At 52.0% G+C, this 23,745-nt stretch overlaps 2 protein-coding genes across 3 annotated transcripts; both read left to right on the plus strand.

Annotated features, from left to right (window-relative positions):
- Positions 1 to 304: 304 nt before the first annotated feature.
- On the plus strand, positions 305 to 3,807 carry PSMD9 (proteasome 26S subunit, non-ATPase 9). The gene is made up of 6 exons (XM_051634442.1): positions 305 to 472; positions 567 to 669; positions 1,569 to 1,756; positions 2,051 to 2,152; positions 2,649 to 2,737; positions 3,015 to 3,807. Exons 1-6 carry the CDS (start codon positions 362 to 364, stop codon positions 3,040 to 3,042), a joined length of 621 nt encoding a protein of 206 aa, XP_051490402.1. The 5' UTR covers positions 305 to 361; the 3' UTR covers positions 3,043 to 3,807.
- A 1,920-nt stretch (positions 3,808 to 5,727) lies between these two features.
- CFAP251 (cilia and flagella associated protein 251) lies at positions 5,728 to 22,370 on the plus strand. Of its 2 annotated transcripts, XM_051634420.1 has the most exons (20): positions 5,728 to 5,974; positions 6,126 to 6,266; positions 6,731 to 6,840; positions 7,261 to 7,369; positions 7,788 to 7,868; positions 8,259 to 8,336; positions 8,697 to 8,741; positions 9,066 to 9,283; positions 9,845 to 10,030; positions 11,024 to 11,271; positions 11,364 to 11,512; positions 12,135 to 12,308; positions 12,572 to 12,756; positions 13,266 to 13,380; positions 13,538 to 13,701; positions 16,536 to 16,626; positions 16,838 to 16,981; positions 19,646 to 19,874; positions 21,086 to 21,187; positions 22,125 to 22,370. In XM_051634420.1, exons 1-20 carry the CDS (start codon positions 5,837 to 5,839, stop codon positions 22,241 to 22,243), a joined length of 2,826 nt encoding a protein of 941 aa, XP_051490380.1. In that variant the 5' UTR covers positions 5,728 to 5,836; the 3' UTR covers positions 22,244 to 22,370. The 2 variants fall into 2 exon arrangements, with proteins under 2 accessions (XP_051490380.1, XP_051490381.1); XM_051634421.1 differs by lacking the exon at positions 21,086 to 21,187.
- Positions 22,371 to 23,745: the final 1,375 nt, after the last annotated feature.

Raw genomic sequence — 23,745 nt, forward strand, 5'->3', positions numbered from 1 at the left:
CCTGCGGCCAGCACGGCCGGGGCACCCGCACCACCGGGACACCCAGCCGGGGCACCCCGGGGCACCCGCACCCCGGGACACCCAGGCAGGGCACCCTGGGACACCCGCACCCCGGGACACCCGCACCCCGGGACACCCGCACCCCGGGACTCCCGGTGGCACCAGCGCTGCTGCGACACCCGCGCCGGGGACACCGCGCGGACCCGCCCCTGCCTGCCGCCCTGGCCCCGCCCCCCGCCACCGGCCCCGCCCCCCGCCGTGGCCCCGCCCCTGCCCCACCGGCCCCGCCCCCTGCCCCGGCCCCGCCCGCCGCCTGTGACGCGGTGTGTCCGCTCCCGGCCGCCGTCCCGCTGCGGCGGCCATGGCGCAGCCGGGCGGTCGGGCCGTCACCGTCAGCGATGTCCAGCAGCTGGTGAAGAGGAAGGACGAGATCGAAGCGCAGATCAAGGCCTACTACGAGCTGCTGGAGGACGTTAGTGAGGCGGGGCGGGGGCGGCGGGGCCGGGCCGCGGGGCCGGGCCGGGCCGGGCTGGGCTGCAGCCCCACGGCCGCGTCTTTCCTCACAGCAAAAGGGCGTCGGGATGAACGAGCCGCTGGTGGACGCCGAGGGCTTTCCCCGCGATGACATCGACCTCTATCAAGTCCGCACCGCCCGGCACAACATCATCTGTGAGTGGGAGCTCGGCGGGGCGGGGGGCCTGGCCGGCGGGGGGAGGAGGAGGAGGGGGGGGAAGGCCGGGGGAGCTTTCTCTTCCAGCTGGAAGGAGCCAGCCGAAATGGGCTGAGAGACCTGCAGGTTTCCATCACTGGAGTAAATCTCCTTGTTCATCCCTGTACAACCGCTCGGGTAACTGAAGTGCTGTGTCATTCTGCCTGTTGGTTGCAGTTCTTCAACAGCTCCACCCCAGGCTTGCTCAGAGGTTGCTTTTTGCTTATTTTACTCGATGCTCCATCAGCTTAGTCAGCAAAATGCCTTTGTCCACATGTTGTTGCAGTGACATTGAGATTCTGCTTCTGCTGTGGAGCCACGTCGGATCTGTGAGATACAGTGAAACGTTTTTGTGGTGTTTGTAGAATAAACTGTGGGGAAAAAATAGCTTGGTGTTTATTTTGTCCCAGGCTCACCCCATGCCCTGTCTGTGGGGATGGCTTCTGCTCTAGATGCAGTATGTGACTTGATGGAAGCTGCTCAGGGATTTCATAGAGTCACAGACTGGTTTGGATTGGAAGGGACCTTAGAGAACATCTGGTTCCAGCCCTCCTGTGTGGGCAGGGACACCTCCCACTAGATCAGGTTCTAGGTGACTGTGGGTCTCCAAGCCCTGCTTCCTTGTGTGTCTACTGGAATTTGTGGGGTGGTTTTCTCTGTGTCTGACTTCTACTGATAAAGATCTGGGCTGTGTGAGCAGGGCTGGCACCAGGACCCTCCAGATACAGCAGCAGGAGCTGCAATCCAGACATCCAGAGTGAACCTCCTCGTGCAGCTGCAGAGCAGCACGTGTGCTGAGAGAGAGCCCGGAGAGGTAACTCCCTCCTACTCCCTGAAGTGCTCGTGGTGTCACCCCCAGGTCTGCAGAATGACCACAAGGCCCTGATGAAGCAGGTGGAGGAAGCTCTGCACCAGCTGCACGCCCGGGAGAAGGAGAAGCAGGCCCGGGACGAGGCGGAGGCGCGGGCGGAGGCGCTGGGCCAGGGCCTGGCACGGGCCTTTGCCAGGGTGAACGCCGTGACTCCGGGCTCCCCTGCCAGCATCTCTGTGAGTTGGTGGGTCTGACACCCCCTGGGGAGGCTTCTGGACCCTGAGGAAAAACACAGCTGATGGCTTTCTGTGCCGCTTGCTGATAAGTGGGAATACGCTGGGGGAGGCGTCGGTGAGGGTTCCCTGCTTCCTGAGGACGTGGAGAGGGTGTGAAGGAGTCCAGTTGCCTGAGTGGTGAGAAGAGGAGTGTCACAGCACAGCTCTCCCCGGGTGGCTGGGTGAAGGTGATGTTCCTGTGGTGTTACCTCTCTGGAGAAGGCAGGTGCTCATTTCTCTTCTCTCTCTGTCCAGGGACTTCAGGTCGATGATGAGATTGTGGAGTTTGGTTCTGTCAACGTGAACAACTTCCAGAACCTTCAGAACATTGCCACAGTGGTGCAGCACAGCGAAGGGGTGAGCTTGTTCTGCTGTAACTGCATTCTCTTGCCTGTTCCTGTGAGCCACAGCTCTTTCTGTGCAACTTAGATCATTACTTCCATGTTAGAAACAGTGTCAGATTCAGTCTGTGCTGTTGTAGCCTTGTTCTCTCACAGCACTGAGCTAATTCCTGCTGGATGGGAGACAGCCAAGAGGTGCATGCTCATATGGTCTGTTCTCCCTTGGGGCCTGCCTGCAGCATCAGGCTGCATGGCTCTGCCACCCTGTGGACTGGCCAGAGAAGCTGCCACAGCCATCAAGTGCCTCACAGTGGGAAGTCTCCGGGAGATGTCTCCACACCAAGCTCTGCCTCCTTTCAGATCTAGCCACAGGGATGGGAACGGGAGCTGCTGAAGAGCAGCTCCCCTGGGCCCAGTGATCCTCTGGTGCTTCAGAAAACGAAACAAAGGAAGGAGTTGGCTTGGTGATGGGAAGTGACCCTCTTTTATTCTTACGTTTCTCTCCCTTTCAGAGACCCCTGAGCGTGACCGTGATGCGCGGGGGCAAAAAGGTGCACGTGGGGCTGACTCCGAAGCGCTGGTCAGGGAAGGGTCTCCTGGGGTAAGCTGCTCCCTCACCTGCCAGAGCACAGGAGGCTTTCACCCAGCTCAGAGCACGTTCCTGCAGCTGGGACAGCCCTGTGCTTTGCTCTCAGGGTGTTTTGCTGCCCGCTCTGACTTCAATGGGGGTACCAGGGAGGAAGGTTTCAGTGGCTGCTTTGTCTGGTAGAGGAGACCAATGGAGGAGGGTTGTGGTGGGTCTGATTCAGGCCATGTCAGATCTTCTAAGCTTGTTTGAGAACTGAGACTTTAATGTCTCTTTCTTCCTTCTTTTTCAGCTGCAATATCATCCCCTTGCAAAGATGACCATTGCTTGGAAAGCAATAAAGCTGAAGCCTGTGCCTGCTTTCTGGACTGTGATCTAGTTTGAAAACTTGCCTTCATGTTCTTGCTGAAACAAATGTTTCAGAGGCTGTGACCTCTGGGTGCCAGACTCACAGTCTGAAGAGGTTTCTGATAGAATAATGTCTGACTGCAGTTCAGTTGCACTGGTTCATCAGGAGTAGCTTGCAGAGCTGCAAGATGTGGCTTCTCATCTCTCACACCTTGTATCACTTTGCAGTGAGGCTATAGAGACCCAAACATCACTTGATACAGGCTCTAAAAAGCATTAAATGCTCTTATTTGGTGATGACAGAGCATTCCTGATTTTTTTCCCTCTTAAATTCCTCATTGAATATCTTGAAATACATGCTAAAAAGTCCCTGAGCACTTTTTGGGTGTCAATAATAGTAGATCACAAGAAATAGACAAGTTTGATACTTTATTTTCCCTGTGTTGTTGCAAATTTTGAAGTCACTAAACATAAAAGAATCTTTGGGACAACTAATTATTTTAAGTTAATAAGGAAATAGGTGTTATGATTCTACTTCACTTCTAGTGTTTTCATATGGTCATGATAAAAGTACTCCTAACTTGACAACTTTTTTACTTTGTTTATTTGTAGTGGTTGGTTTTGGGGTGTATAAGTTCTTCCAGAGGATTTCTGGGATGGCTGGATTTGTTGTAAGTTTGTTTCCAATGGAATTTCAAAGTACTCTTCTGAGACAATAAAATGGACTGATGCCTCTCTCTGTTCTTGTAAAAGTTACTGTTTTGGGCAATAATTGTGGGTGGGTTAAAGGCACAGACACAAAATCCTGACCCTCTGACGTTGCAGAGCTGAAGCCCCAGGTAAGGTGCAGATCTTCCATTAGCTCTTCATGAGCAGGTTGTGGTGTAAGTAACATCACACATAATGAGCTATTTTGTTTTAATTGTTATTAACCAGGCCTGAACTAGACTGAAAAAGGGGACTTACTTAAAAAACCCCAGGCTTTTAAATCTCTCACCCAGGGCTCTGTGTTAAGTGGGGTAGGTTTATCCTTGTGATGTTTCAACATGCAGCCCAGGAGATCAGATCCTTGCTGAAGTGATAAAGCTTCAAAGCAAAGCTCCTTGCTCAGGGTGTCCTGCAGGCTTCAGGTGCTGCAGAGGAAGTGTTCCTGCAGCAGCCCTGGCAGTGTTCCTGGGCTGAGATTGTATCTAGATAATCCCCATCCAACACAGTCTTACCCTGGTCTACCTTAGATGCTCTTGTGTTCTTCCCAGTCATTTGAAGGAAGGAGGCATAATCCTGCCTCAGTTCTGAGGTGAGCCTCTTCTGCTGGCCTGCACCAGGTGCTGTGACCCACAAAGGCCACTACATCTCATAAATCCCTGGTGAAATCCCCCTGGGAAGCAGTGTGATGTCCCCTGTCTGTGGTTACAAGGTCAGTACCCCTGTGGAGTTGCTCTGGAGGAGGGCTGGCTCTTGGGGGCCACTGTGCCAAAATACTTGCATAAAACAGTTTTTAAATGTTGGGTTTGGGAGCCTTGTTTTTTTGCAAAAGGGTTTTTTGTATTTGTAGGTGCTGCTGCAGTTTCTAAACATGTCTGTCCACAAGCTGCCCCATCTTCTGTCCCTGAAAAACGGAATGTAGGTGTAACTACGTGGATAAATTTGAAATCACTTGGCAGCTGGAATGTCAGACCATCAAGGGGCTGGTCTTGGCCTTGGCCATGTGTGCTTGGGGTGTGCCCGGGTGTCTCAGCTGTGGCTGCCTTTGACCTGAGCTGCAGACGAATCTGGGCCTGGATACCAGTCCAGGAGAAGAAAAGCTCACAGGACACATCCTTCCAGGCCTTTGCATTTGTGCCTCTGGGGATGAAGTGATCTAGAAAATCCCAGCTTTCTGTACCACTGCTGAAATGAGGTTGGGTCCCTCCAGCCCCATCAGCCAATTAATTCCTGCTCTCAGGGATTCCCTTTCAGCATGGAAGGTGCCTGCACGCTTCAGCTGGCTCTCAGCTCTGCCAGGCTTCTGTAGAAGTTGTCCTCTAACCCTGTGTCCCCAGCCCCTCCAATTGGGTGTCCTGACTAGAAAGGGTTGAACAACCCCAACCCGTGTAATAAACAGGTTCCGTTGCAAAACCTGCTGTGGGTGAGGCTTGAGCTTCTGCCTGAGACCACACTCAGACCTCTGCTGCAGGACCAGAGCAGAAGAGGAGCCAGAACAAGCAGGATTTCCGTGCTGGAGCGCAGAGGTGACCAGCAGGCGGTGGGGATGAGGAGGGTCCGCCCGTCTCTCCCCGCACAGCCCCGCTCTGTCCCCGGCGCTTCCCGGGCTGCGGCCGCTGGCGCTGCCGGTGCAGCCGTTGCCTGGGAACAGTCGGATCAAGCAAACAGAAGCGGGGCTGGCGTGTCGGTGAGCAGTGGGGTCCCCAGGGAGCGGGGACGGGACAGCTGAGGAGGCACCGAGGCCTGGAGGGGCTCAGAACAGCGCTGTGGTGACCCCGGGGAGACCTGGGGTCCCCGGCTGTCCCTGAGCCGGTCCTGCCGCCGGGGCCAGAGGGAGGGTTTTTCCTGGGGCCCTCTTTCCATTTCCATGGAATTTCTCTGTGCAAGGTTTTGGTGTTGGCTCAAATGCAGGTCCACGGAGCTGGAGATGATCCAGCTGCCACCCAGGAGTAGCCCTGCTGCTTAAGGGGACGGTGACAAAATTCCACTGGAGGGGAAGTGTCCTCGTGTGTGCAGGCAGAGGATCCAACTGGGGGAAGGACAGGAGTAAGCAGTGAGCCCATGGAGACATCCCAGGATGGACAGCCAGCTAAGCAGAGGGGAGAGGACAAGGAGCACCATGGCTCTGCCAGCCTGGTGTGGACAGCTACCCCAGGGATGCTCTTCCAGGAGGACAGGTGGAACAGCCTTCACTCCCTCGTGAGTACCAGTGGGCATGGTGCCACCAGGATGGTCCACACAGCACCCAGTGCTCCTGCCCCGCTCTCTCCCATCACCCCAGAGTCCTTCTGTGGCTTTTCAGCCCTGGGTACTAAGAGTCAAGGACAAAAACTCTTCCTCTTCCCCACAGAGCCTGTCCTGGGTGTTTGGCTACAACAGCAGCCTGGCCGTGCACAGCCTGATGGATGGGAAGGAGCAGGTGCTCCTGTATGTCTCTTCCCACACAGTGGTCATCCACGATGTCCTGGGGAACAGGCAGTACCACCTGCAGGTCTGGCACTCAGCCTACATGTCTTTCTCCTTCTCCTAAACCCTATTCCTACATTCCTTTTCCCAGTGCCCTCCACTTGCTCACAGCTGGAGCAGTCTGTGGTCTTTGCCACAGCTGAGGGTGTCATCTACAACTGAGTCAAGGAGCAGCCCATGTAAAGGACTGCATTCTTCTGCTCCCATGCTGTTGCCATCCTCAAAATGTGTTGGTAGAAAGTGCTTTGTGTTGGATTGCAGGGGTGGTAGCAGTGGGGACCTGCAGCCAGAGCAAGGGACAGGGACTAGGTGATGGGCTCAGAAGACTCTGTGGAAAATGGGATGCAAAATTTGGGCTGAGAGGATGAGAGTACAGGACCCTTGGGAGGGAAGACAACGGGAGCTCATGAGCAAAACAGTTGTATGAATGCTTTAACAAGCCACCAGGTCTGGGGCCTCTGAGGCACTTTGCTGCTTCTCTTTTCCCAGGGCCACACAAATGCCATTTCTTGCCTGTGTGTGAGTGAAGACAGGCGCTGGGTCGCCACTGCTGACGGAGGGCCAGATCCCCTGATCATCGTGTGGGACTCCTTCTCTGGGTAAACTCCTGGGAGCCTCCTCTTTAGGAACATCCTGTGTCCAGTAAATTGGCCAGGACTGACTCCAGCCACAGCTGGGAATGAAATGGGAGCAGCACAGGGATGGGTTTAAGTGGCCAAGAAGCCAAACTGGATCTGAGGGCCACATCACCCACACCTGTGGGGCTGAGCTCTCCCAGACTAAGAGTTACCTCACACCTCCAGGCCACAGCAGAATTTTCTTAAAAGACCACCTGTGGCTGGTTTGCCAGAGCCATTTATTTGGGAGGGAGGAAGATGATGCTGAGCATCAGCTGTGGTGTTGGCAGACTCCACCCCCCCAGGCAGACTTGGGGAGGTGCTGGGCTACAAGCTGTGTCAAACAAATGCCATGAACCCACTGTGCTGCTGTGACCCCCCATGAGGCCTTTTCCCCCCCAGGATCCCCGTGCGCACCATCTTTGAGAGCCATTCAGACGAGGGGGTCAGTGCTATTGCTATTTCCCAGGACATGAAATATTTGGCAACCATTGGTGCTGGCAGGGTGCAGGTAAAGAAAGTATCTCCTCTTTCATATCCTTGTGGGATAGAGTCTCAGAAGTTTTTCCTGGTGCTCTGGAAGGGAAGTGGGAATTTGGGTGGGGAGAGCAGGAGAAAAGTAGAGTGGGTTTGCAGTGATGGCTTGGTTTTTGTGCAGCCAGTGGAAGACAGATCTGGATTTCATTAAAGTGAGTGCTGTGGAGTTGAGAAAATGGACCTTAAGTCGGAAGGAATGCTTCTGATTCCAGTCTGCTTTCACTGAAGCAATTTCTAGTATTATTTCCTGAAATTAAGCTCCCTGCTGGGTTTGTCCTGCTCCCATCTTTCATACTCCTCATCCCCTGCAGCTAGAGGGAACGGGGTTCATCTGGCTCCCCCCGAGCTCCCAGAAGTCACAAATGGCCCTTGGCTTTTCCCTTCTTTGCCAGAAAGTTTGTGTTTGGAAGTGGACTTCACCCACAGAGAAACCTGTGTGCAGCACGGAGCTGAAGCCTGAGTTTGGGCACCAGGTGAGTGGTGACTGGGCATCCCCCTCCTCCCCTACACCCCCCCCTGCACCTGTCTAATATGGGGCTCCTGAGAGATGTCAGCTGGAGATGGGGGGCAGTATCCTACCCCATCCCTGCTGGTGGGAGCAGAGCAGAGCACCCCACCCCTGGTGGGATGTCCTCCACCCAGGCACTGGCAGTGCCAGGGCAGGAGAAGCCCCCAGCCCCACCAGCTTGTCTCTGCTTGCAGAAGGGAGGGCACAGCTCAGGTGTTTCACAGGGAATCTGGCCTCGATGTTCAGTGCAGGTGGTGAAGTGGGTTTTGAATAAAAGCAGATGTTCTGTGTGAAAGAATCAGCAGAAGGCATAGCCCAGCCTGGTGCTGATGTGATTTGCACCTTTTGATTTCAGGATTATGTAATTTTTAACCCTCAAAATCGCTACGAGTTTGTCAGCAACAGCAAAACCCAGGTGATATTTTACCTGTGGGTAAGTAGGAACAAGGGAAGATGTATTTCTGGTGCCCGAGGGGCTCCGGAGAGCTTGGGGGGGGCACGGAGGGCTGCCTGCTTGTGGAGCTGCACGGGCGGTGGGGCCAGATGGGCCCACCAGCGGGGGCTGCCCCTGCCCTGGCCCCTCCCCACGGTCAGCAGGTTTAGGGGGGGGAGCGGGTGGGAGGAGAAGGTGTTTTGAGCTCCCTAGAGGGTCTTGGAGCTTGTCTGCCCCAAGAGCCCTGCTTTGGTCAGCACAGTGAAGGGCCAGTGCCCGGAGGGTGGGCAGGGGGGAGGCTGGCACTGCAGAGCAGGGTCCCCGAGCGCTTGTCCTGGATGTTTTCTCCGCTTTCCCCAGGGCGATGCCGGTTTGCAGTACGGAGCTCCCCCCCTGAGCAGAGAGGTGAGCACGGGGGGCACCGCAGCTTGTCACCCGCTGGGCTTTCCTCCTGGCAGCAGCGCTGTCCCTTCCCATCCCCCTGAAAGCAGCAGCCGTGTCCCCAGCCTGTCCCCCTTGGTCTCCTGAAGGGACACGCCAGGATTGCCCGAGCTGAGGTCCAGAGGGGCTCGCTCTCCCAGGGGTGCCCCACTGCACCTTCTCCCGGGGCTCCTGCCGGGGGACAGGGAGGGAATGTGACGCGGAAGGACCAAGCAGGAACATCTCTCCTTGAGGAAGGATGAGCCAGTGCCCAGGAAGAACCCCCAGCCTTTCTGCTCCCCCCCGCAGACCTTCGGCACCCTGGTGGGACGCTTCAGCCAGTCAGTGTTTCATTTTAACAACTCGCAAGCTCTGACGGGCACCTCGGCGGGGAAGCTGGTGCTGTGGGAGGAGGCCCGTCCCCACGGCCCCTCCGAGGAGCTGCTGGCCAAGCCGCACAGCATGGGGGCCGCCAAAGTCGTGCCCCTGCAGGAGGACAGCCTGACGGTGCTCCAGGTGGTGGACAGGTAACGGGGGGAGCTGTGCGGGGGCAGGCAGCTCAGCGGCAGGGCTGGTGCGGAGGGGCCGTGCCCGAGGGCTGCGGGTTTGTCCCCGGGCAGCACGGGACGAGCAGGGAAATTCACCCGGGGAAGTGCTGCTGAATTACGAGCCCTTGCTTCGGCTTCTTCCACCGATGAATTTGGCTGGGGGAAAAAAACAACACCAACACCACAAAACAAAACTAACCAAACTCGTGGTGAAGCGATGCGGGCTCCGCGGGGGCAGCGCAGCCCCCGGGGGTCAGGGAGGATCGCGGTGGGTCTGGCTCAGCCTCCTGGCCGGGACCGGCAGAGGGAGCAGACGGCCGCCCGACGCCTCGGCAGCCCTGGGAACAGGGCAGGGGACACTGCAGGGCCACAGCAGAGCCTGGTGGCTTCTGCACAGCCCCGGGTTCTCCTCCTGAACATCGGTACGGGGCTCTCCTCACGTGCTTGTGCAGAGGACAAGGGAAGAGTTTTGCTTCTGCCCAAGAAGTGTTTGGGAGCTCCCCATCAGCGTGTGGATCAAAAGCTTTCCCTTCCTCGCAGCTGCATAGTAACAGGGGATGTGAAAGGTCAGGTCACATTCTACACTGGCCAGCTGCAGATCCTTGCCTGCTACAGCCACGACAAAGTGGGTCCCATTCGGTCCATCTCCTTCTGCAAAACCCCTCCTGATCCTCCTGGTGACTCCCCACCCTCCACCATCACCAGAAGCCATCCCTTCATCACCAGGTGAGTGCCTCTTTATAAACTCAGGTCTTCTCCTGCATTTGCCTTGTAGATTGAAAGCTGGGGAGATGGTCAGCTGAAAGCTGCCCTGTGTTCTCCTGCCTTGGCTGGAGCAGGTTTCAACCCTGTGTCCAGGCTTCCTGGTGGGACAGGGAGAGAATGTGCCCTTCTATACTCCTTATCTGCAGGTTTTCACGTTAGCTATTTGTCCCACCTGCCCCCAAAAGGACAAGCAGCTGAAGAGCTAAAGAGTCCAGCTAGGGGCATGCAAGAGGTGCAGCATCCCCCAGTGCCTGGGCCAGGCCTGCAGTGTTGTCTGGCCATGAGGGGCCAACCAGCAGAGAGCCTGAGGTTCCTCTGGTGAGCTGCAGCAACACACCTCTTTCTGTGCAGCTGCTGGATCTCTGTGGTCCTCTCCTGTCCCTTTAACCCCAGGCTCTTGGTCCTCAGGCAGACAGACAACTGCACACGTTGGTTCTATAATGTGCATAGTTATTCAGATGCCTGTTTCACACATCACTGGTGCCACAGGGCCCCCTTCACTGTGGTTGGTCGGGTGGCCGCTCTGTCTGTGTCGTGGGACTGAAACCCTCCTCTGACCCTGTCTGTGGCAGCTCGGGCAGCATGGAGCCATTGACAGTGATGGCATGAGATGTGAAAAGGCTATTCAGAGTATCTTTAATTGCTCGTTTGTTTGTCCCACACACCAGTGACTTGAAAACAGCAAAAGCCACCCAGATGTCATTCATCTTCTGGTTTGCCTGCCCAAGTAGAAAATGGAACCAGCTCCAGTGTCTTCCTGTGGAGATTTACCAGGTCATGAATATAAAGTGCCACGTGCCTTCCAGGCCAAGAAGTGTTTGCATATTGCACGGCACAAAATATAAGTGATTGTCCAACTGAGCTGCCAGAAAGAGTCTGATGTGTAATATTGCTTGGAGGGATATGAGCCAGCTAGTCTGACTCATCAAATTCTGTTGCTCTCGCACTAAACAGGAACTTTATCCTTTCAACCTCTGATGCAACTGTGTTCCGTGTTGCAACAGCTGGGACAAACTTTGAAAAAGTTCTGGAAGAGGCAAAGGAAGCTGTGAATGCCATATCCTGTCACCCCCAGCAGACACTGGTTGCTGTGGGGAGTCACTGTGGGCTGCTGAAGGTGTGGGACTACCAGCAGACCAAGTACCTGGTTAGCAGGATATTCACTAAGGCCAGCATCCAGTGCTTGTCCTACGACCCTGAAGGTATCCTGGCCTCATCACCTCCCTGTGTGCCAAGCATTGGGCTTCCCAGGAGGGGTGATCGTGTCATGAGCATTTTCTGTCACGCTTTTCAGGTTATTTCCTGGCTGCTGGTTTCACTGATGGAAGCGTTCACGTCCTCGATGCTATTTCCCTGCAGTCCAGCTGCAAAGAGTTCAAGTTCTCACATGGTCCTGTAACCCATATTAGCTTCTCTCATGATTCAGAGTACTTTGCAACTGCTGTAAGCTTCTCTTTCCCTCTCAGTGGTTTATGTGCGCCCCCCGTGGCACAGCTTTTGTTGGGACTGGGAATTGCTGGCCATCCTCTGTAGGATTCTATGATCCTGGAGAGCTGTCCCTTCCTGGGGGGTTTGTAACATAGAATCACAGACTGGTTTGGGTTGGAAGGGACCTTACAGATCATACAGCTCCAACCCCCCTGCATGGGCAGGGACACCTCCCACCAGCCCAGGCTGCTCCAAGCCCCATCCAACCTGCCCTTCAACACTGCCAGGGATGGGGCAGCCACAGCTTCCCTGGACAACCTGGGCCAGGGTCTTGCCATTCTTTAGTGACTCTGAAGTCCTTCCTGGCTTGAAGAGTCACTCTGTAAAATCCTCACCAGTCACAGCCACTCCACAGACCTGCCAGCTTGGATGGTCCAGCCAGGCTGAGGATCATGCTGCCCTTGGGAGCATCTGCCCAAATCTCTCTGACCTGGTGTTTTATCCTGGCTGATTCTAACCCTCCTGTTGGGACTTCCAGAACTGAAAGAGCCAAGCTAAGCCCAGAGGGGATGTCTGCTGCCAGCCAGGGACCGTGCATGGGGATTGTGGCTCATTGAACTTTGCACTATTATTCCAGGATGAGAAATACGCAGTGACTGTTTACAAGAAAGCCCTACAAGATGGGATCAGATGCTGGGAACACCTAGCAGGGCTGCACTCCCACTACAAACCCATCCGGAGCATCCTCTTTGGGGTCCAGTTAGACAGCAAGGAGCCCAGGCTCCTGAGCCTTGGGGAAGACAGGCAGCTGGTAGGTTGATGTGAAGGTCTAAGGGCAATGGAGTTTTGAGGTTGAAGTGGGGGGGGCTAGACAAGGGCATTAAGGGAGACTCAGTCTTTGGTTCTGCAGCTCCTAACCTTCTCCCTGCTGGAGAGTTCTTTCTCAGCTTGTTCTGATGTGTCTGAGACTCTGCTGCTGCTGGCTCCCCACCCCAGCTGCTGCCAGGAATCCTAGATCCAATTAATCTGCAAGGTCTACAAAAGAGTTGCTGTGTTTGCTTGTCTTCCCTCCAGGTTGAGTATGACCTGAGCAGCAGCAGCAAGGACCACTTGGAGGTCTTGCAAAGGGACCGGTTGGAGCAGGTTGCTGTGCCCCTGTGCATGGCCTGGTACCCACAGCTCAGCACGGAGTCCTTTATCCTCACTGCCAACAACTGCTACAAAATGAAGCTCTACAACACAACAACCAAAATATGCAGGTAGAGGAGAGATTCCTGTCTACCACTCCCTGGGAGCCCCATCCTGACTCTGTTCTCCTCTGTCTACATTCTTGCCCTACTCCCACCCATGAACATGTGTTTGCCCCTCTGTGATTCAGATCTTGGAAGGACTCTAGGGTCACCAGGTTGCTCCATCCTCATGTCCACTCTGCTGTTCACTAGTGTGTCATCTAATAAGGTTGTGCCTGCAGGTGGGTCTCAATCTGCCCAGCATGTGGACTTGAGACACAGCAGTTGGACATCAGATAAAGGGACAGGAGCCCACAGGAGCAAAGCAGAAGGACTGTCAATGATCCCTGAGCACTGCATTCCTCTTTTAGTCCCAGTGTGGGCCCTTCTAGCCAGGGATCCTGTCCTATCTGATCATCTCAACCAGTAGTACAAAGCCCTTGCACCCACCACACCTCCCCATATCTACCAAGCAGCTGTTCAGAGAGGGAGAATATTTCGTGAGCCCTAGAATGGTTGAAAATGTTGTTTGCCTTTAGAAAGACCCTTTTGGGACCAACCTATGGCTCCCCACTGGAGAAGGTAGAAATCCTCCCAACGACAAACACTGTGGACCCCCAGAGATGCCATCTGGCATACATCACAAAGGACAAGGTATGGAGCTCCACTTGGCCACCCACTTGTAGGTGGTCCCTGGGGGAATTCCAGTGCAGATGGAATCATGTGTGAGCTGGTCCTGCCCTAGAGCTGAGCTCCTGGGGGGAGGATGTAACCTTCCCATGGGACTCCCAGGCTCCCTCTTTCTTTCCAGGTGGGCTTGCAGATTTTGCCTGTTGATGGGAACCCCCACAAGTCCTCAGCCTTCATTTGCCACCCGGATGGTGTGTCTGGCCTCGCTTGCTCCTACGATGGTTGTTACGTCTTTACAGCAGGGGGGGATGACTGCACTGTTATGAAATGGGAGGTCAACCTCAAGTGAGTACCACAGGAGGGAGAGAAGAGTCTTGTTACAGCTTTCCACAGCTGCTTGGCCAACACAGCTGAAGCAAATCTTCCCCAGCATTTACACTAAGAACAGGGCTTTTGTTGTAAAAGGTCTCTGTGTCCAGAGGAGGTAAATCCAGGTCTCCCAGCTATTTCTGTGCTTATCCTGGTGTGTAGGGTAGTGCTGCACTGATGGGGCAACTTGGCAGGGCTCTCTAGCACTGGTCTTTTTGGTGCAGGTGACAAAGCCCTGCAGCTTTTCTCTCCTTCCACAACACAGTGCCCATGACTAGGCCAACCAACTGCATGGCAAGGGAGGTCACAGGCTGGAGAATGTGTCCTAGTGCTTGTGTGAGCAGGAGACCCACCATTCCCTGACAGGAGCATGAGCTGAGAATGGCAACATCTCTGTTCATCCCTGGGGGGTGCCAGCTCCTGGACACCAGGCCTGCAGCTGGGTTTATTAACAGTGGAGCCTCATGCCCTCTGTTCACACCAGCTCTCCAAAAGCTCTGTCTCAGCTCCTGCAGACAGCTCAGCAGAGTGGGCACGTGCCATGCTGGGGATGGGGAATGGCAGTGGGGTCAGGCTGGATTGCAATGACCTGTCAGGACCCAAGAAGCTGTGTGGTGTGGCAGCTGAACCAGGAGGGACACACTTCTTGGGGGGCTTTGCTTCCCTCTGTGTGATGTAGCTACATAGTCCATAGCAGGGGTTAAAACAGCAGAACTCACAGGCAGTGGCCATAGTGCCTATAAAAATATTCCAGTTTGGGAAATGGTGCCCAAATGGTAAGAAGATGAGCAGAGGATTTTCTGGTGCTTGTCAGGGCCTGGCTGGTGTGATGGGGGATTGTTTGGGTTAGTCCAGGGATCAGAGGAGCAGCTCTGGCTGCAAGAGGAGCATCTGGGTCGGATACTGATACAAATGTGTCTGCTCTCCAAAAGGGATAGGCCAGCATTTGCTAGGAAATCCCCCCTGCATTTGAAGGCTGGATTTAGGACAAGCCACCTTAATCCTGTAAAGCTTTGCTTACATGAGTAAATGGACTGCAGTGAAGGGGGTGGCTGGAGGAGTGAAGGCTGCTTCTGCAAATGAGGTTTCCCAGGCTCTCACCAGGAGGGTCAGTGATAAATACTGCCAGGTTTCTTCCACCTTTCTCTGGAAGTGTGTGAATTCCCTCTGCCGGGTCCCCTGGGCAGCACTGCTAGACGTGTGCTCCCATGGGGCAGGAAGATACCTTGGCAAAAGCTGGATAGATATTTTGGTTTCTTTGCATGTTGAGGACCACAGCAGAGGGCTCTGCCCTGGCAAGCATGGCTGCAGGCACATGAGTACCTTGGAAGGAGCAGGCAGTTTTAGAATGAGCTGAAAACTGCTAGGCCAGTGTGGAGCAACCACACACTTGAAGGACTGGAAATGGAGCTTAGACCTTGTTGGATCTAGAAAAGATGGATAGTGAGGCATGGTCTCTATCAGTCTGTGGCTGGATTTCTTTTCCCTGCAAGTCACCCTACCAGCACAGAACATATCTCCTGGTTTCTGGCAAATCAGCCCCACAGGATCTGGCTTTTAACCCTCACTCCTGTTTTTGCCTTTTGGACTGTCCTGAACCTGTGAGACACCATTGCCCCCCACCTTCCTAGGACCAAGGCTTTGTGGTTGAGACACGTGCTGGTTCTGCCTAAAACATTTCTTGAAGGTACTGCTTGCTCTGAGGAAAGCCCAAAGGGTGCTGAGCCAGATCACCTTCATGTGCCAGAGCAAAGGAAACCTGGATGGGAAAGCAATGGGCTTATTTATTTTCTTTTCCACTTTGTGTGGCTTAAGCAGTCGGGGGTCAGAATAAGCGACATTTTAAGGAAGGCAATAGAATATAAATGATCTTTCTTTATAATGGTTGGCCAGGGTCCAGGCAACATAGCAATTCAATGTAATTTGTTTTCAGAGCGAAGCCCTTGATGAGCTAATTATCATTTTATTGCTGCTTCTGGCATCTTGTGCATCTCCACTGTGTTTAATACCCAAATAACTTAATTATGAAAAAAAAAAAAAGTGTGGAGCTTGCAAAAAGCCCAGTGGAAGCAGCACTGCAGAGGTGTGTGTGAAAGCTGCAGCCTTGCTGCCAGGCCTGGGGTGTTGGGTGGCAATGCCAGGCTGTGGCTGTGCTACCAGGCTTGGCTTCCTTTTTCATCTGCACGAGCCAAATGGTTTCTTTTGGCTCCAGCTGCCTATGAAATTGAAACAAAGAGATGGCACTGGGACATTTTCAGTGTAACGTGGGCTGCACCTGTGACACAGTCACCCCTTATGGCAGAGGAAGTAGCGTAATGGGTTGCTCTGAGTTATTGGGGAAGAATGTGGTAGGTCAAGGCACAGGGAGCTTAAGTTTGTGTGGTTTGCTGCAAACACCAAGCCCCAGCCCTCTCTGCATGTTCAAAATGCTGATCTAGCTAATTCATCTCCCTCAATGTCTCTATAAGGAAGCAGAAAAGCTAAATGCCAGATACCAAGCTCAAGTCCATGGAAAAGCTCCTGGCTCCAAGCCCTGTGCTCATTCCACTAAACAAGAGGACCATTCAGTAATAATTAATTCCCACACTGTGCTATTGTATGTAAAACCTGGGTATGAAATATGCTGTAGAAGTGCAGGGTGATGATAAAATAATACATGTTTCAAGGCAATGCTTTTCTTTCCTGAATTCTGAGGCCCAGGGATTTTATTTATTTATTGAAAGTGTTTGTGAAGAATGGCTAGAAAGGGAAACGTGACATCTCTCCTCACATGAACCCTTCTTCTCCCTTCTTTTCTCTGCTTCTGCCAGTGCCTTGGATGCTGCTGCTTCCCTGGGTGGAAAGGATTTGATCCCATTCTACAACCTACTGGATGGTGGCAGAGAAGGCAAATTCTTCAGGGTAATTATGCTCACTGCGAACGCTGTCTGGGAACATCTGGTTGGAGCTCAAGATTCATCTATACAGGCCTGACATTTCTTTAATTTTTTTGTTCAGCTCGCCTTTAACAACAATCTCATTGATAGGCCTGTTAGTCAAGCTTAAAAGAAGTCTTATCTTTCGTGCCTGTTGGTAACTGAACTTTTCAGTATCTTGTTTGGATCCCTTGCAGGAACTGGAAGACTATTTTTACTATGCACAGCTGCACAGCCACGGCATTGACACACTGGAGCCCAGACAGGTGTCAACACACATTCCTTTGGAGGAAATTCCTTCTGTAATGAGAGCAATAGGATTTTATCCATCAGAGGAAGAGGTCAGTCAGTTGCTTTTATTGTTGTTATTTAAAAAAATAATAGAGTAAGACTGTTTAAATTTAGCAGATGTCCTGAGGGCCAGATTCTGAGCACTGCCATGCTGGATGCTATTTGCTGGCTTTCAATGGGGTTAACCTGGTCTGCATCAATATAGTAGTGGTCAGAATTTGGCAGCAAATTCTCCCAAAAGTAATGAATCCTCACTAGAGAGCTGGGCAACCACAGGAGCAGGCTGAGCAAACCTGGAGCCTGAAGGTTCAGAAGTGTTCAACAAAAGATGACCTCAGTCTTCTGGAGGTTGAGGGCTCTGACACTGCTCTGTAGAGGTGAGTTTCTTCAGAGGGTGAACTGATAACGTTGAGGAATCAATCTTCCCTCAGTTCCCAAGGGCAGCAGCCTCCAACTTCCCACAGTTCATGTGCTGAAATGCCTGGTGTGCAGGCAGTGATGTGCTTTGGTCTCTCTCTGACTGGTGGTTGAGCTGCTTTGCATGCAGCGTGTAGTTGATGGGTCATGAGCTGAGTCCCTTCAGGTCAGATGGAGACCCAACCAGAGCATCCTAGATGCATCACCAGCACGGGTGGGAATGTCCAGTTCTATACAATCACTCACTGGGACATTGACAGAGCCTCCTTTTCCTGTTCTGCCTGGGACTGATGAAAGAATGATTTTTGATGGAGACAGCAGCTCTTATTCCCACAGAACTTAAGGCTCTTTCATAACTGATAAGCTCTGCAGAAGCTCTCTCTGAGCTTGCTTTTCAGGTTGCAGCAGTGGAGTTTCCTACCAAATATTTCTCAAGAGCTTTTAAGCATCAAATTTTACAACAGACAAAGACAACTGATTTAAATAAGAGTGCTGCCTCTTCCCCTTTTGTGGCTCTTTCTACAGGGCAGTTTGTATTGTATACAAACCTCATTTGTGATGTTGTAATCTGGCAAAAGATTAATTAAAGCGCATTAGAAAAAATTACTGGATCTCATGCAAGGAGGCTTAAATAACCACCTCTTTGCACCACCCTTGGGAGCAGGAGGGGCTCTCCCAAGGGACACAGTATGTCGCTGCTCTGCGGGGGAGGCTGCGTTCAGCTCTGCCGTTGCTCAGGAACCCCACAGGCTGCTGAGCTGGTGCTGTGAGTCAGTGCTGCCCCATCTGCCCCGGCGTATTCTCGGCCAGGAAAACCAGCAGATGGGAGGCAGGACCTCTGCCACAGCCACCACCTAACAGACTTGCTCTGGAGCCCCCGCAACCAGCAAATGTTCATCTGAGCCAAGGCTCCTTTGGTCTTTGGTCAAGCTGTGGCGTTATCCCCTCATACTTGGTTAGTTCTTTTCCTTAGCTCATTACATGTTTGCTTCTTGGGGATGGAGGGAACATATTCCCCTAGAAAAAAGTCTCTGAAAGGATAACTGTTAACCCCCTCCCTCCCCACATAACATTTAAACCAGCATTTTGGGCATGGAAGCAGAAGTGTTAAGCTGTTGTGAAACCAGGCAACCTACAATCTGCTTTCAGAGCAGGCAGGACAGTATTAAAATCCAGTGGGAAATTTCATCTCTCTCTAGGGTGTTTTAATGAAGGCAAAGCAGGAGAGAGAAAAGGCAGCTTGGGCTGACTAGCAAAGCTTTGGGGAATTGATATTTTTCTTTTATAGTTCAGTGGGGCTGATACAAAACCTAATCACAGATCAGCCAGAGCTGAGTGAAAATGACTGCTCCTGCCTGGCCTGTCACTTGCCACAGGAAAAATATGAAGCCGAGATTTCCCTCTTCCCTGGGATTCATTCAGTGGAAAAACTTGTGACACAAGGACAAAGGCCCAAGGCTGAATGCAAAGTCCTCCCCAGAGCGATCTTGCATCAGCTTCCCTTCCCAGGGAGCAGCAGGCTTGGTACGTGTTGGCACGGGGAATTCTCCTGGCATTTCTCTGCTGCCCATGTATCTCCAAAAGGGGCTGCCTCTTGGAGCGCAGGTACAACCAAGGGAAGGAGCAGGTCCTGCCCTTTGGACACGCTCTGCACAGCTGCCAGCTGGGCTGACTCACAGCACCAGACTTCAGGAAAACCACTAGTATCCAGCAGAGCCGGTGCTTGCCTGTTTGCCCGAGGAAAGAGCGGGTGATGCAGCCGTGCAGGGCAACAGCCCCTTGAGCCAGTTTCGGATTTGGCTTGTGCAGAGGCAGAGCTGCACCAGGCACATGCTGGGTGGGTGGGGGAAGGATTGCTGATGCCAGGGTGTATATAGACAGTGTGTGCAGCCTGGTTATGTCGGGACTCTCATGCACATGCCTCTGTAGCAGGGTGATGTATTTACTGGTTTGTGGTTTGCCTGCCCTCTGTCCCCAGAGCAGGCACAGCTGCGGCAGAGGTACCAGTAACAGCTGCAAAGTCACCAAGTGCCTGTTGTGAGAAAAAAGAGGAAATCCAAAATTGCTACAGATCTGCTACCCCTGTTTTTACCAAAAATCATCATAACAGCAACTGTGTAACCATCAGCCGTGTCCATCCTCAGCTGCTGAGTGTTTGGTTATTACTGAGGTGTGGTCCTGGGGGCTGTGGTACCAGGAGGTGCACAATGATGGCACGTGCATTCATGAGATCAGAACCTGGCCACGTGCTCTTTAGAAAGGAAACCTGTAACAATCTGTTTTGTCTTGCTCTTTAGGCTGAAGATATGAAAAATGAAGTAAAATTCAGCAAGTATGTGGATACTGGAGAACAAGTGACAGAAATCAATTTAGGGGATTTTATCAAACTTTACATAAACCATCGCCCTGCATTTGGCTTGTCAATGAAACAAATACAACAGGCGTTTCAGGTTCTTGGTTATGATAATGAGAATGGAGACAAAGTTATTGACAGAGGAGACTTACTGTTGCTGCTTCAGCACAGAGGTGAGTTATTTCTCTTCTAATAATAGTTTTATGCTTGCTAGTTCTGCCTTCAATTTCAGAACATATTCACTGCAGCAAAAAATTAATCTGGAGCTATAGCTTGGTAACCAGGGCAGGCATGTGGAGCGACCTGCCTTAGAATTTTAAATTGAATAATCACATCTATTGTCTCAGTTGTGCTTCTTTTACTGTTCTGGAAATTTTTGCTGGCCTGAAGTATCTTGTCTGTTAGATGATGAGTATGGATCTTGGCAAATTGTATCATCCTTCCAGTATACCCTTGTCTGAATAATTGTTCTCTCTTCCAGTCAGTCACACAGCCTCCAGAAAGGCAATATAAAGAGGTGGACAGGGAGGAAGGGATGAAATTGGTTAGTCCTGGACTGAATCCATGTGTGAAAGGCTGAAAAAAGGGGATGGTTTAGTTCAGCTGAATCAGAGGGAGCTCTGTAAAGACATTTATAAATACAGTTATGGCCAATGCCCTGGAGAGGTATAATGAACTTCCACTGCCTTGTTCTTCTTGTGGAATCAGGGAGCATTTAGTGCAGCTGAGCATTAAAATAGGTAAAGGGAAATGCCTTTTTACACAGTACATCACCTGGCAAAACTTCTTGCCACAAACATCCCTGGAAACCAAGGGTTCAACTGGTGTGAGAAAGGTTAATTATTTATATGGATGGTGTGAGAATCCATAAATAGATACATCAGATAGAACAGTTTCATAACAGATCTATAACTTTATGCTTCAGGGCATGAGCCAACCACCAACCAGGAATAAGCACTATGTCCAGGTTATTCCAGGATACTAGATTAAAGCTTTCCTGCACTTTCCTCTTCCTCTGAGAGGAAATGGCCACAGCCATGGGCACAGGGCGTCAAGGACTGGGGTCTGTCCCGTGCCAGGAATTCTTCAAGCCCCTGCAAGTGCAATGTAGCCTGAAGAGCCATCTGGATCAGAATTTCTCCCTTTGATAAATATTTTTGCCCAAAGTGCAATATGCAAGAGCAGTTTTCCTTAGGATCAACATTTTCCTATGCTGGGATCACACGTTTCAGTTGGCACCGTGTATCTCTCTATCGCGGAGAAGCCAAATCCTCTTTCAAACAGTCCTGTTTTGTTTGTACATTGCTCTTGCTCCAGTTGCCTTCTAGATTTTGTGCCAACGGCACCATAACCTAAGAGGCTGGTTTTGCTTTGCTGTGTGCAGGAGAGTGTATGACGGAGGATGAGCTGGTGCAGTGTCTCACCACCCTGCTGGGCAGGCATCCTGAGGGAGAAGGATCTGAGCTGGACACCAATGATCCCTCAGGTACAAGATTAGCATTCCACACGGTGCAGAAGCAGGATTGCTTCAGTTCCCAAACAGAATAATTTAAATTGCAAACCCATTACCCTGTTAGGTCAGGAGCTGTCAAAAATGTTCAGACAGGACTGCAAAAATAGTCACAGAGCTATAGATTGTCCTTCATCCACGCAGCAATTGCGTGGGTGTGTATCTGAGAATAAATGGGCAGTGAAAGGTAACTGGGACCTGACAAGATTGTGTTGCTGTTTATCTGCTGGCCTGGAACTGAAATTAGAAACACACACTGGAAGGTCTACATGCCAAAGTCCACTGGCAAAAAGGAATCCTACAAGATGCAAATTACAGTGTTAAATTTACCTAGGCAGTGATGCCCATTGTAAGAGAGCTGCTGGTAACCACCACATTCATCTACAATTTATGTCCCTCTCCACACCAGTCTAGAAGAGCAAATTAGAGCATTGATTTCAGCCAAGTGGCATTGCCCTTTGTAGCTGGAACCGTTGGAAAGTGCCACCTTTTTGTACAATTCATATCCCAGTCCACACCAGTCCAGAACAACATCTGGTTGTTGGCAATGGGACACATGCAGCCAAGGTTCAGCTCCTGAAGGGACCTGCCTCATGTTGCAAACTGACTTTGGAATCCCCAGATTCCTTGGGATCCTAAAATCACATCAAATCAGCAGAGTGTAAAGTTGCATTTAGCCCTTGACCCTTCTGAGGCAAGGAACTCCTGCAAGGTGAGACTCGTGGCCTCGCAGATTTGGCCCCTGATATGAATGCATGAAGTGCAAAGCTATTAAACCAGTACTTTTTCATTATTACTTCATACATCTTTAAAAGCATTCCACCCACTTACTGCTGCTTATAAATTTTACTGATCTGGAAATCCATTTTTACATTGCTGTTGTGTGTGTTGTGGTGGTGTTACTGCTCTCCAGGTGCAGCAGCCCTGTCTGAAGAACAAATTCCAGAGGAAATCACAGCCGAGATATTTGCTGCTGACATTCTTGGTTTGCCTATTGCTGAACCAGAAAGAAAGAACAGAACAGAGAAATGACTCCTGTCTAAGAAGACACAGAGGCATGGCTGTCACAAAGTTTTCTCCTCTTTCCTACTTTCCAGCCTCCTCTCATCCAAATATCTTAAAAATGTGTATTTTGTGTTGATTAAAGAAGTAAAGATTACAGTTTCATGTTAATCAAACTCAAGACAAAGTCTCCAGTTTAGCACATGCCCCAAACCTACTGGATCAAACCTATGTGGGGGCAGCTGTTTGTACATTGTGTCCTTGCATTGACCACCCCTTCCCTTGGCTGGCACCTCCCTGGAATTCATTTCAGGTGGGTTTATGCCAGATGCAGTCCATTTTCATTGTCTTAAGACAGTGGTTATTTGTGAAACCTGACAGCAAAAGAGCAGTGTAGAAGTATTGCATTGATTAAATACATTGATAAATGTAGTCTACAAAATGTTTGGAAAGGTTAGAATGGATTGGTAATTATAAATCCAATGGACCTCAGAAAAGAAAAGAATGCTGTGATATACATTAAAACCAGGTTTCCGTTTTGGCCTTTAAAACTTCTTTCTGTAAGTTGTATTTCCAATTAATAGTGCAATACCAACTGGGATGGCACCTTCCTGTGTTTGTATAAACAACATAACGAGGCTGATATAAGTTGTTGTATAAAGATCAGTGAAGAGCTGTTGAACGCGCTTCCTTCTTTACATCATCCTCTGCATCAATTTGAATAATAACGTTGGCCCTTCAGCAGTGCTCCTTTCAGTGGCAACGTTTTTTAATCAGAGGTGGCTGTTATGTGCTCTGAACGTGTCTGTGATGGTACAATGAGTAGAAGCAGCGAGGCGTGCGCCGGGTGCAGGGCGAGGGGGTGCAGCAGCACCCTGACCAGAGCACACCCCGCCTGTGACAGCAGAAATTTTCAGCAGAGCCTCGCTTCGCATGGAACTCTCTGCCCGTCTACTGATGTTTCATAAATCTATGTCGGAGCAGATCCTCCTCCATTTAAAACCAGCCTGATCCCACGGAAATTACTGGAATTATTTTAAGCAGCTGAGGAACCTTATAACCCAGTCCAAAAACAAAGCAAAAAAACATGCATAGAATGGATTTATTAAGTATCCTATTTAACAAGGCAGGTGTTTTGATTAACAGGAACGGGGCTGTGCTCCGGCATCCCCGGGCCGAGCCGGCTGGGATCTTTGTCCCTGGCGGAGCTGCCGGCCGCCGCAGGACCCCGGGGAGCCGCGCGGCACCGCCCGGGCACTGCCGGGGGCCAAACCCTCGGCCGCACGGGCCCCCTTCGGCGGGAGGTCCCGCCAGGCTCGCCCCGGCAGCTCCTCCCCGGGCCCCGCCGGTTTGTCCCCGCGGCGGCCCCTGAGCCCGGGGACAGCCCCGGAGCCAGGCGTCCGGGCCGCCCCCGGCCCCTCCTGAGCCCCTCGCCTCCACCCCCTGGACAGCGCCAAGGTGTCCCCTCGGCCCGCCCTGGCGCTGGCGGCCCCCTCACACTGCCCGCGGTCCCAGAATCACAGAATTGCGGG

Source organism: Apus apus, chromosome 16 (genome assembly GCF_020740795.1).
Source record: "Apus apus isolate bApuApu2 chromosome 16, bApuApu2.pri.cur, whole genome shotgun sequence".
In the NCBI taxonomy this organism is placed as follows: Eukaryota; Metazoa; Chordata; class Aves; order Apodiformes; family Apodidae; genus Apus; species Apus apus.